Source organism: Megalops cyprinoides, chromosome 15 (genome assembly GCF_013368585.1).
Source record: "Megalops cyprinoides isolate fMegCyp1 chromosome 15, fMegCyp1.pri, whole genome shotgun sequence".
Taxonomy (NCBI): Eukaryota; Metazoa; Chordata; class Actinopteri; order Elopiformes; family Megalopidae; genus Megalops; species Megalops cyprinoides.
In genome coordinates, this window is record NC_050597.1 from 31,744,444 (window position 1) to 31,758,148 (window position 13,705).

At 48.7% G+C, this 13,705-nt stretch overlaps 1 protein-coding gene across 1 annotated transcript in view; it reads left to right on the forward strand.

The window, feature by feature from the left end:
• lrmda (leucine rich melanocyte differentiation associated) overlaps positions 1–12,963 on the forward strand; it is a 367,284-nt gene extending 354,321 nt beyond the window's left edge. Inside the window, exon 7 of the mRNA XM_036546697.1 lies at positions 12,465–12,963. Coding sequence (XP_036402590.1) covers positions 12,465–12,544 — 80 coding nt within the window. The 3' untranslated portion in view covers positions 12,545–12,963. The remainder of the gene's footprint in view (positions 1–12,464) is intronic.
• Positions 12,964–13,705: the final 742 nt, after the last annotated feature.

Sequence of the window (13,705 nt, forward strand, 5' to 3'; positions counted from 1 at the left end):
TTCATACACAACTCCTTCCTAAGATGGCAGCAGGACTGTCTGCTCTCCACAGGACAATAGCTCAAATGGGTACTCAGAATGATGATTAGCATCAATGTCAATCGAATGTGAGGACAATCTTTTGCTTTACCATTTGCCTGGCCAGTCTAGTCCTAGGAAGTCAAGGGAAGGTGTTGCTTCAGCCCACCTTACAGAATGCAAATGATTCCTTCCTGGGGGGGACTGCGGGAACGTCCAGCCCCCACAGGTCACCAGCCAGGATGGGTACCCAGAATATTGGAGGGGGTGGGAAAGAATGCCTTTTAAAATCAGTGTTACCATGTGATCAGTGTTCTTTCATCTCTGTACTTGGGGAGAAGATCCACTAGTTCCTTTACTGTATTAAAGGACCTATTTGTGAAACAGCAAACAAGTCTGAAGCCGGCTCATTCATTTTCATACTCGGAAAGTACGACAACCGTTTTACTTCTACAATCAGAATATTTTAATTTTTATCTTTCTAAAAACACAGCTAAACTGTTTTCATCACACTACACCATAGCACTAAGGTCATGCTTGCACTGCCTGTTGCTATTCAAACAAGAGGTACCTGAGAAGCAAAGGCAAGATTTGTGTTCCATTGAAGGCCACACAGCTCCTGAGATGTGAGAGCCAGGGAACACAAATGAGCAGGAAAGCGTCTCTCGTTGTCATAATTTTTCCATGACGAAAGATGATGACGTTTATGACATGGACCACTTTTATGTCTCCAAGGATAAACACTTTGCAATCCACACCTGCATCTGCGTATTCTAGAGCTAAACAGCACAGGTGTCGTGTGAAACTGGTGGTGACAGACAAACAGACAAGGCTGAGATATTTTTCCAGACTAAAAGTCCAACTGAACACCTGGATGCATATGGATCTATAACTCACTTCCCGCTAGGATTGTGGAGCCCATCTCCTCCGTCTCCACTAATTTCCCAGCCCTGCCAGATAATAAGGCACATTTAATTGCAGCGTTAATTGATTTTTTTTTTTTTGCACAGAATTATTACCTTGATTGATTGCAGGCCCAATGAGAGTGTTAGCTGGCAGACAGTGTGAAATGACAGCCTGGAGAGACGCAGAGTCTTGCAGGGGACAGATAACCTTGATGCTATGAGCTACATCTTCCGATGTGTCCTTCTTTGACACATTGAAGGCCCTCCAAGAGGGAAGAGCTGATAGTATGCAGACCACAATCATTAAACCTACTTCTGTTGGCTGTTGATAAATTCCTTTGTTTTGTTTTGTTTTGGTTTATTTTGCAGAGCCCTCTGTTACACAGAAGACCTCCCTAGCTTTGACTGAACCTGTTTATCTGTTTCCTAAATGGGCTATAACCCTGTGTTCTGCAGCGTTCATAAAATCACTACTAAGGAACTCAGTGAAGTACATGTATTACTTTACATCTACTACAACAGAGAAACCTCATGGACCACCAGCCAGCATTACTACAACCGATAAAGAGACATATTGGGAGTCTGGACATGGCATGCTTTGCTCAATCATTTTATTTGATCATAGGAGTAGATAACTGAAACATAATTGGCTAACACACCTTGGAACACTCTTACCATTGCTACGGTAGATGTTTGTCACCAGGTCATTAGTTGGTTCCACTTTTGCTGATGCTACCCTTGGTAATTAATAATGAAGCACTCCAGTGCGTTGTACTGTATTGTAGTCGTAGTCTATGCAAGGTGATCTTTAGTTATTATCTCTTAATTAGCATTATTAAAGCAATCAAGTGGTTTAAAGTGTAGGAACTGAGAGCAAAAGGAGTGGTGTTATGTAATATCCTGATACAATACATCAGTGTAAATATTCATCAAGTTCCAGCAGAGGTGAGCGTTTGTACTGGTCCTCACATTGTCCAATGAGGACTCTTTACTGAAATGTAATCAATACTGCTTGGCCTGGATGTCCTGGATTTAATGTTTTGACTGTAAATGTGGTTATACAGCAGTTTTACATTAGGAAGGAAGAACTTTGGCTTCACACAATAAAGGCAGACCAGCTTTGTCATTGGTTGGTGGAGAGATAGGTCACGCCATTTAGAGAGCTATAAGTCATTCTCTTAATATCATTTGTTTGGTCTCTTCACTCTTATCTTGCTGAAAGTTGTGTCACTTCCTTTACTCAATTCTGGTGAGAATGAACAATATCGTGATGACATCACAAACAAATGTGTTTGCCCCTCTACCCAAAGTAATGTATACAACTACTGATGCCTTTCATTTGACTAGGAACTGGTAGGGCAGGATCTGAAGCGAAAGTACTTCTGTCCCATATGATCATGTGATAATTACATATGAATATATTTTATGACAGTTTCTGCTCTGTATGCTTTTCTGTGTATGTTCAACCCTTGCACACATGACTTTATTTTATGTTATGTAGCGCATGTGTTACGTTACATGGTTTGTTATGTTTTCATTAGCGTTACTAAGCCTCTTATAGTTTTCACTGCTGCATTTGCTATATTTTCGTATGTTAAATCACTGTTTCCTCAAAGCTAACATTTGCTAGAATTTTTCCAATCTAGTGTTCCAATCACACCGTACGCTGCAAAGAGTTAATCAGCTCTGTCAATCACATGATCCTTAAATACAGAAAACACATACTTAGAAAAAGTGTGATGTTTATAGGTACTTACATGTCCAGATAGATAGATTATCAAGATAACTTTTGAAATATCAGCTCCTCAGTGTACACAGGGTTTTAATAAACATTAAGCAGGACTGGCATGAGAAAGTATTCTCTCTGGCCTGGAAAGAGGTGTGTGATGCCAAATCTTGATACAGTATGGTTAGTTGTTATCTGTCAGGCTCATCATCTTGTTGCTAAAGACCCTGACAAGCTTCTCGATTTTTCCAAAGTGGATCACATAACCGAAGAGCTAGCTATGGGTTTTTTATTTTACACATCTTTTTCAAATTAGAGCCGTTTTCATCTCTAGCTGTGCCAAAGCCCCCTGGAGCGAGCCCCACTTCATCACACAGTTGCCAGGTTACGCTGAGCACGCTCTTCTTGCACACCAGGAGAGCAGAGCTCCCATCCCTGGACCGCCACTTCAGTTATCGCCCCCCTGCCCTCTCTCAGGACCCACTGCCAGACTAGACTGCTGCGTTCCAGGGGTAATCTGATACCTTGAAGTCGGAAGTGTGCGTATGAGTGCCATGAAATCTGGTATCATGTACCAGCCCTATCAGTTTGACTTAATCAATCCTGTCTCAACCCACAATGGAACTGTCACAATGATTTACAGAATGCAAAACAGATGGGGGCTGGATCTTAACTGCAGACACGAGATGTTGAGTAAGGCAGCAGTTCTTGAGATGGGACCTTACAACAGAGTGAAGTAGGACACTGTTATCACACCAGCAGCAAGGGGAGAGTAAATCAGTTGGGATAAATTATGCTAAATAAAAATAGACTCATAAAATCAGCCCCCAAATCAAGGAAAATCAAATAAACAAACTTATATTTGTGATAAATATGTACTGCAAGGGGCAAGTGACAAAATAAAGTCAATCAGCAGTATGATGCAGTTGGGCAGTCATGACAGCCAGTTAATTATCTACATTATCTAGTGATGTTATACTGTGAAGTTGTGTTATGTTTCCCCATAGATCCTGTGTAATGTGCAGGTAGATGATACTCAGTGGGCAAAATATGCAGTACCAACCTAACTTGTTCCTAGTCAGCATTTTCCATGTCAAAGTAAAACAGACTCTGATTTTATGATGTCATTCCTTTCCTGACACAAAATGTCACTACACGCTGATAAAGGGTTAGGTTGAAATACCTGTGCATTAAAAAACATTAAATGACATTAAAAGACATTCTACATCTGCTGTATCCATTGAAATGAGTAATAGTAAATGAAAAATAAGATTTGACACACTAAGGCTACCACTAATATGTTAATGCTATAAGGCTGATGGTCTGTGACCTTTAGCTTGTGAGGTAGTGGTGTCTTCCTGACAAGCTAGCTCAAGTTCCTCAATTTTGTAAGGGGTGTTCTCAAGCAAAACCAATGCATTAGTCTGAAAGCATTTGTCTTTTGAAGCTATTCTCAATGGAACAGTTAGTCATTTACTTCTAATCTTGTGAGTCAGACCAAAGAAAAACATTGAAAGGAAAAAAGAAGTTTGGACAAATCGCATTTTATGACTAGAGATGATTCACAATTCCCAGCAGAGGATAGGGCTCAGTCCTTGGAATGGCATGCAAGTATGTGTCTTTGACAGTGCTCTTTAATATTACATATGGCATTAAACACAGTATGTAAACACAGCAGCAATTACTTAATTTAAGTGACACCAGCATGTGCACCGCAAGTCAGCTTTTTATTCAAGCCATGCCCTTGTTGTGTTCCATTTCAACTGAAGAGAGCTGGGTCCAGCTAAATGGTACAGCAGTGCCATCACACAGATAGGAAGGAAGCAGCCCAGATTGGAAAAGGCACTGCAAGTAGATTATTTTTTAAAACTCTGATTGGTGGAATGTAAGATTCATGTGTTCATAAATGAATGTGCAAGCTGCCATCCCTTATGCGAGCTCCTAAAAGTGTCAGGTTACACCTGCATCAGGTAGAGCGTTTCGTCTGAGACCACAGTGCAGGGGTGTTGCTTTCAAGGAGCTAACATGTGCTCCACACTTTTTTGATGTGGCAGTTGAATCACATCATGGCCATATATCTGGGTAGGGGATATCCTGTGGAGTGGAGTACTCCTCAGATGAAGCCATATCAGACTGAGAGAGGTAGGAAACGTTCGGCCCAGCTGCAGCAGCACCCATATCCACAGGAAAGTGGCAGCAGCTGGAACTTGCATTCCTGCACTGGTGCATCAGTAGGAGTACAGTGGGCCGGTGGGTCGTGTTGGCACAGCAACAGCGGGCGCGGATTTTATGCAAGGAGACATCTCCTCTCACCCCAGTATTTGGATCACCTCGAGCCACTTGGATATCAGGGAAAATGAGTGCACTTCCACAACAAAGCCCGAATTTAGATTGACTGAGGTTATCCCTGGGCCCGTGTGTCCAAACCCCCCCCCCACATCTGATGGAACAGACTTGCGAGGAGCGCTTTCTGCGAGGAGAGTGGAGTTGGGAGTGACATGACGGAGGAGGGCCTCACTGTGGAGGAGGGGGGCTTACTTTGAAGCAAGCAGAGGCAGTGTCAGGTTGGGTTGGAGTCAAAGAGCGGCGCTGGATTATGCTTGGCACTAATATGGCACCAGTATCTTTGTTCTTGTATCTGCTCACTGTCGCTAGCTGTAGTTCAGAAGTGCCATCTCCCCACACCTGACGTCATTCCAGTGATGTCACTCCACGTTGAGCTTCCCACGCACACAGAGACTCCTCTAAGCCCCCCATTCCAGCCTGCTCCCACCCATCATTAACACACTCTGCATCTCTTTAAAGCCACAGCCCCCATGCTGTTTGTTACCCTATCGAGAGCTCGTCGGCAGCGCTAACGTCACTTGCCTCATTTGGTAAGCGGTGTCACTGACCCTCAGTGCAGCTGCATAGATCAAATGGCGTTCATCAGCGTGTTGGGTGAGGCAGATACCTCTGGCCCTCGAAAAGCACAGTGGAATGCAGTTAGGGTTTGTTCAATGTCAAATCCCCTTAATTACTCTTGATGCATGCAGCCAGAATATGATTTTTGTACATTGTTGTTTCATTAAGAATAATTGTGTCCTCTATCTTTCATGTATTTTAAAAGCCATAATTCACTATTCCTGTGCAGAACATTTTCTAGAGAGTGCAGGGGAAAATGCTGTATAATGTCACATGAAATCCACTCAAATGAAAACCTAGGGAGGTTTGAAACTCTCGAGAATCATTTTCCTCTGTAGTTTATTCCAAGGAAATGATTATGTATTTATGAGCATTGCAGATCATAGTAGATATTGGTAGCCCCAGGCCAAATGCACACATCTACCATACATTGCCAGTGGAGTTTCTTTCATCTGTTTAGTGTATTTTGAATTACTCTCAAGTTGTGATTGCAAGTGAAAAAGAAATATACTTTTACAAACTTGTAAAAGGTTACTGCATCCATATGGATATTTACACATATGATGTATGCTCTGACAAAAATATAAAAAATATTGTAGCGAGCCGGGTTCTTAAGGAAGAATGATGCTGCGCATTGCAAAAATTTGGCTAACTAGCCATTTATTAAGCAACACAGAACAAACAACACCCAAGGGGAAAAAACTTTGTACAAGAGAAATGAACAGTTTGCAAAGTATGCTGGACTATGCTCCGCCCACTTCCCCAACACGTCACACTGCCCCCGCCTAGGAGGGTTGCTGTCCCCAGCGACCAACAATAAAGTCCCGGAGGTGTTGGGGAAGCTGCCACTGACGCGGCAAAGGCTGGTAGGGCGCGAGCCGGTTGCGGTGGAGCACCACCACCCGATTCCGCTGGACCAGCTGCACCTGGTACACGACGGCGGAGAGTCGCTCCAGCACCGTGCACGGACCGACCCACTGGCTCGTGAGTTTGGGGGAGAGACCCTTCTTCTGCTCGGGGCTGTACACCCACACCAGCGTGCCCAGAACAAAGTCCTCCCCTGTGCACCGTGAGTTATACACCTGCTTCTGTCGGATCCCGGCATTGGAGAGAACCCGGCTGGCCAGCTCATGCACCTCCTGGAGCCACTCCCAGAGGTTGTGGAATTAATCCAATCCAGGCACGCCCTCCACCTCAGGCTCGGGGGGTGGGCCAAACACCAGGTCTGCGGGGGTCTGAAGCTTGTACCCGAACATGAGGGCCGCAGGGGTGCAGTGAGAGGACTCCTGCACTGCCGTCCAGTACGCCCACAGGACCAGGGGCAGGTGGAGGTCCCAGTCCTGCTGCCAATGACTGGTGAGGATGGCGAGCTGGGTAGCCAGGGTGCGGTTGAACTGCTCCACCAGCCCGTCACTCTGGGGATGGAGTGACGTTGTCCGGGTCTTCTTAATCCCCAGCTGCCGGCAGACCTCATCTTGAAGACCCCTTGAAGTTCCGCCCCTGGTCGCTGTGCAGCTCTCCGGTGCACCGAAGCAGCAGAACATCTCGCTGACCGGGCGCTTGGCGGTGGTGGCAGCACTCTGGTAGGGAACTGCATACATCTTGGACCACTTGGTGAAGTAGTCCATGGCCACAACCACGTAGCGGTTCCCCCAGTTGGTGGTAGGGAAAGGGCCCAGGATGTCCACGCCCACATGCTCCATCGGGGCCCCCACCTGGTACTGCTGCAGAGGAGCGTGGGAGCGCCAGGTTGGCCCCTTCCAGGCTGTGCAGGAGTCGCACCAGTGGACGTGGAGTTCGAAGCCCTGCCAACACCCCGGCCAGTAGAAGCGGGCCCGCATCCGGTGCAGGGTCTTGGCAACCCCGAAGTGGCCCGTCCCCGCCAAGCCATGGACGAGCTGGAGGACCTTGGGGTGCAGCTGGCGAGGTACCAGGAGCTGGAGGATGTCAGGGTGGCCCCGGGGGACTGCCAGCGGCGATGGAGGAGGCCGTTCCGGATGGTGAGGCTGGACCACTGAGAGTAGAGGGCCTTGGTCTCGGGATCCAGTGCCAACACTGCTGCCCACGCTGGTCGTTTGCCTGCCTCCACCCAAGCCTGGACCTGAGAGAGGACAGGGTACTGGCTCTGGCCCAGTCGGAGCTGCTGCGGGTCCAGGGTTTCCACGCCGCTGTCGCCGCCCACTGGAGAGGTGTTGTTGTCGCCCGAGGGGATGGTCTGCAGGGTCGCCACAACTGGGGTCACCGCATCCTGGTCCTCGATGCGCTGACAGTACTGGCACTCCTCTCCCTCGCAGGGGCATCTGGACAGGGCATCCACGTTGGTGTGGAGACGCCCGACCCAGTGGAGGACCTTGAAGTGGTAGTCCTGGAGCACTTGGAGCCACCGAGCCAGCTGCCCCTCTGGGTCCTTGAAGCTGAGGAACCAGGTGAGGGAGGCGTGGTCAGTGCACAGGACGAACCTGCGCCCGTAGAGGTACTGCTGGAAGTGACAAAGCCCCAAGATGATGGCCAGCAGCTCCCAACGGGTGACACAGTAATTCTGCTCCGGTTGGCTGAGGGAGCGGCTGAAGTATGCGATGACCTGCTCACCGTGCTCCCCCTCCTGGGAAAGCACCACGCAGAGGCCCACATTGCTGGCATCAGTGTCCACAATGAATGGACGCTGGGGGTTGAGGTAAGCCAGCACGGGAGCCTTGATGAGCGCCGACCGGAACTGGGCGAAGGCGGCGGCGCAGTCTTCACCCCAATGGAATGCCTGGCCCTTCTGGGTCAGCCGATGAAGTGGGCTGGATGGTGGCGAAGTCCCAGACGAACCACCGTTGGTAAGATGCCAGCCCCAGGAAGCTCCGCAGCTCTGCAACATTGCGGGGGACAGGCCAGTCCCTTACCGCGGTCACCTTCGCCGGATCACTGGAAACCCTTGCAGCGCTGACCACATGCCCCAGGAAGGACGTCTTCCGCTGGAACACATGGCACTTCTTGGGGTGAAGGTGCAGACAGGCCTGGCTGATGGCACAGAAGACATCCCTCAGGTTGGCCAGGACACCCTCGAAGTCCGCAGCGTGGAGGAGGAGGTCGTCCAGGTAGACGACGCAGCTTCTCCGGGGGATGTCAGCCAGGACCCTCTCTATCAGGTGCTCAAAGGTGGCCAGGGCATTACAGAGGCCAAAGGGCATAACCCAGAACTGCCACAGCCCCTGGCCGATGGAGAAGGCGATCTTGGGGCACGCCTCTGTCGTCAACTCCACTTGCCAGTAGCCGCTGCGGAAATCGAGGGAGCTGAACCAGTGGGACCCAGCAATGTGGTCAAGGGCTTCATCGATGCACCGCAGGGGGTAGGAGTCTTTGCAGGTGACCCCCCCCCACAGCAGGAGTGGCCCAGGGGCTACTGGAGGGCTCGATGATGGCCACCTCCGCCATTTCCTTCACCTTCTGTTTCACTGCCACCCGCTTAGCAAGGGGTAGGCGACAGGGGCGGAGGCGGATGGGGTGCGTGTCGCCGGTGTCAATGTCATGGCACACCAGGCTGGTATGTGTGCAGTCCTCGTCCCTGGCCACGAAGATGTCAGCGAACTGCTCCAGTAACTCCCGCAGCTGGTGCTTCTGGTCCGCCTCGAGGCCCCTCCAACTCCGCTGGTACAGGTCGTCGACGGCCTGTCTGGTCTTGGGCAAAGCTTGGGGCGGTGGCAAAGACGTGGAGGCCCCCTCTGTCACTGGCGGCGGCGTGGCGGACCTCTTGGCGGGCACCAGTGATGGGGTGGACCCTCCAGCTGATGGCGGCCGCACGGTGGGCCTCCTGGCTGGTGCTGGTGACGGGGCAGACCCTCCGGCTGATGGTGGCAGCACGCTGGACCTCCTGGCTGGCGGCGGCAACAGGGCAGTCGGTCTCAGTCCCTCTTCACCAGCGGTGTGGAGTGCCACAGCTTCCGACCACAGGTAGAGCGTAGCCCTGGGAACATCCACTGTGGCCTCCCACTTAGCCAGCAGGTCCAGCCCGATGATGCAGGGGTCCCGGATGTCAGCTAGCCAAAACTGATGGTTGCCGCTGTGGCTAGCAATGTACACCTGGAGCGACTTTTCCCCCTGCATCTGTGCACGTTCGCCAGTGACTGTGGGGATGCACAGCCTGGTGGGTTTCCAGCCCTGTGGTCTCGGCCCATCAGTACCAGGCAGGGTTCCGGGGCAAACCAGTGAAATAGTGTATCCCCTGTCCACCAGGGCTTGGCATGGGGTTCCATTGAGGTCGCAGTCCACATACAGCCCGTGTGACTGGCCCAGCCAGCCAAGCTGCAGCGATGACTTGGCGAGGGAAGGAGGGTTGTTGGCAGGTGGCAGTTCCCCCATTGTGCCACCCCGCTTCAGTTTAATGGCGGCTGGGACAATGTGCTCCCAGGGGCCGGGGCTGGGCAGTGGCGTGCGAAGGCCTGGAGGGCGAGCGCCTCTTGTGTCGCCGTGTTGAAGGATGGGTACCCACGCCGGGCGTACGGTCGAAGGGCCACGTAGGCACCCAAGCTCTCTCCCTCTTCCCTCTGGCGGCTGACCAGTTTGTCCCTGGCATCGTCAGCGTGCTCACGGCGGCTGAAATGGCGCTGTATCGCCCCCCTCAATGGCTGCCCCGCTGAGACGCTCCTTGGGCTGGAGGTCCGTGAGGATCTGCAGCGATTTGCCCTCTAATGCCAGAGTGCCCTGGAATGCTGTTTCTTCCGCTGACCACTTGTTGAACTGGGAGGCCAGCTGCATTTGAATGAGGTAAGTCTCCCGTGGCTCTTCCCTGCTGTAGCGTGGCAGCTTCATCACACCCCGGCGGGAGTCCCTTGGCTCCATGGGGGAAGCTGTAAGGCCAGCTCCTGGCTGAATTGCAGGGGAGGCAGTGACTGGTTCCACGGACTACGTTGCAGTTGGGTCCGCCGGCAGAGTTGGCCCGGGATCGCGGCAGAGCAGCGGCATTGGGGATCCGGCATTCCCTCAGCGATCTGGCGCAGCACACTGGCTCAATCGGCGGTCTGTCCTTGGAGGGCTCCCAGGGGTATGGCATTTAATAGTCTCATCGAGACTGGAGGCATTTGTTCTTTGGACCGTGCCCCTTTCTGCTGTAGTTGCACGATAAGCCTCTCTGCTTCAAGTAGGGACATCATTCTTCCTCCCAACACCAGTTGTAGTGAACTGGGTTCTTAAGGAAGAATGACTCTGCGTGTTACTAAAATTTGGCTAACTAGCCATTAAGCAACACAGAACAAATGACACCTAAAGGGAAAAAAAAAAAAAGAGGGGGCTAACTAACTCTTGTACAAAGTGGGTAACTTTGTACAAGAAAAATGAACAGTTCGCAAAGCATGCTGGTCTATGCTCCACCCACTTCCCCAACATGTCACAATATATTTTGCTGTTAATGTGCACAGAGCTGTTGACTTGAAATAGACTTGATGAGCTGAAACAGTGAAAGTAGTAAGGCAGAAAATGAACCCTGTGGTTCCTGCCTGTGTGTGTGTGTGTGTGTGTGTGTGTGTGTGTGTGTGTATGTGTATGTGTGTGTGTGTGTATGTGTGTTTGTTTGTGTGTGTGTTATTACGACAACATTATCAAGGGCCTGTAAAATCAATCCACTTCTCCCGCACATGGGACCCGTGATGCAGCCAGGTCTCTACACTGCCCAACAAGGGAACATGCTCTCAGAACCCCAGGAGTGTGTTTATCCCTCCTGGCCTCATGGTCACATGATGTATACCACATCCCATGACAAACAGCCCAGCTCCAGTAGGCTTTGTCCTAGTGCTGGTTTAGGGAGCAGCCTCTGGTGTGTGTGTTTATGTTTGTTTTGGAAGAGTTTCACGATGCAATGTTAACTGGGACAGGTCCATCCCACTGTTTCCCACTGACTACATGCTATGCATATCAAGAGGGAGAGCACTCCTCAGATGCTGTATAACTTTAAAGATTTACAAGACTCAACACTCATTAGGTTTTGCACACCATATATTGCTGTCTTATTACCTACGTTTCACCATTCTTAAGTACTGTGAAGAACTTCTTAGGAAATTCTTTCCTACTCTATTTGTGCACCCAGTGCCAGCCAGAAGCAGATGGGCTCCCCCTCTGACCCGTGTTCTGCTCAAGGTTTCTTCCTATTAGTCAGGGAGTTTTTCCTTGCCACTGTCACCTTTGGCTTGCTCTGAGGAGGGTATCAGGCCTGGAATACCGATGTACAGCTGCTTTGTGACAACTCATGTTGTAAAAAGCATTATATAAATAAACTGAATTGAACTGAATTGAATTGTTTCAGGCTGGCGGTGTGTGTGGGTGTGTTGGCTAAATCCTGGTGACATTGGCCAAGAGATCCTGTCTGCTCAGTGTGCTGCTCTTCTCCAGTGGTGGGACATGGAATCCTCCAGCTCCACTATCCTCCTCCACTCCATCATGAACCAGGCATATTTCAGGATCCAACACACAAATATTAAACCCCATATAAGTCTCCTTGTGAACTTGCATGATTTGTGAACGTGCTGATGGCTTGATCTCTTGCTAACTGAGAAAAAAAGCGATCCTTTGTCTTTCAGGGAATGAAAAATATTACATAAAAATATCTTTGTATATATATACTGTAAATAAACCCTGAAATGTAAGTCAAACTGAAATGTACTGAAAACCCTGAAATGTAAGCCCCAAATTCAGGTCAAACTGCTAGTATGCTTTTGTTGTGTAATGACTGCAAAAAGTGTGATCTGTCATTTTATCATTTGCATATGTTTGTGGTATACATTCTTCATTTTCAAAATACAACACCCTGAAGACATTAGAATCAGTAGCCATTCTCCACAGGGCAGAAGCTCTGTAATGCAGTTTCTCTGAAACAGATCAGAGCCATGACGTGAAACGTATTCATGGTATCTCCTCTTTCTGTCTCTCTCTTCCAGGGGTTTTTGCCAAGTGCCGCTATGTATATTATGGGAAGCATTCGGAGGGGAATCGGTTCATCCGCAATGACCAGCTCTGACCCCCCACCCAGCTGACCCTGGCCATCCGCAACCACCCAATCACATTCCCTCCAGCCATACCCAGCCCCTGTAGCACCTAATGCTATGCAGTCATCCTGTCTTACTCCACCCCATCCCCCTATTCTCAATGGTACGAGCACGATCAAGCACCTGGCCTTGAGTGCCGCTTGTGAAAGGTCAACGGTCGCACCTGAGGCAGCAGAGGTGCCTTAGAGAGGTCATTGAGCGTGGGAAATATCTAAGGTACATCCAAGGTACATCCTTCCCTGTTGCGTTGCGTGTTGTGCATTGAAAGGAAAACACAAATGCTTGCGAAACCTCATCACTCCAATAAAGCAACACCTCAGGTTAGTTTAAGCAATTAAAGTCTTTGAAAGAAATTGTGATAATTACAACTTTTAACAGGACAGTGACACTGCTGGCCATTACAAATGATAGTAAGCATACGGAGTGCTTTTTGAAATTGTATCACTGTATCTGATTAAATAACATTAACGTGGATGTCCTCAGAAAGACAGCTTTATTGTAAATAGTTTATTGTTTAAATGCTGTGAAATGCTATGTCCAGGAAGTTTGGTTTTTCTGTTCAGTTTCAAAGCAGAAATGCAACCTCTTACATTTGATCCAGAATATTTTTAACAAATTTTCTCCCTTTGGTAAAGTATGTGAGGACCACTGTCTTACAACTGCCACCAATTTTTAAATATGAAATGCTTGAATTGTTTGCAAAAATCTGTTTTAATGCATTGGCTGCTTATTTAATTAATGTTTTGTGATCTTTGATTATGTGAAATTATGTGCTTATTTCATTCCTGTGATTACATTTTTAATGACCATGTTACGTACCCTGTATTTTTATAGATGTGTAATGTCAGAGTGATCTGTATCTAATGTCTGTTTGGAGCTTCAGTGAAAGACAATGCCTTGAAGCAAAGCAAACCTATGTTTCAATGTTAGGATCTGATGAATAGATCCTCTGATTATGAGTCTGATTTGTATGAGTATGATTTATCTGTTGAAATAAATGAATAAAACATATCTGGCTGCTCGTGTCTCATTCTTTAAGAATGTAAGCCAGTGTTGAAAAGCAGGGCATGGCATCCACCAAGACAGCAAGTTACAACAAATACAGGGCATACTCCATGTGTGTACAGCAGGAA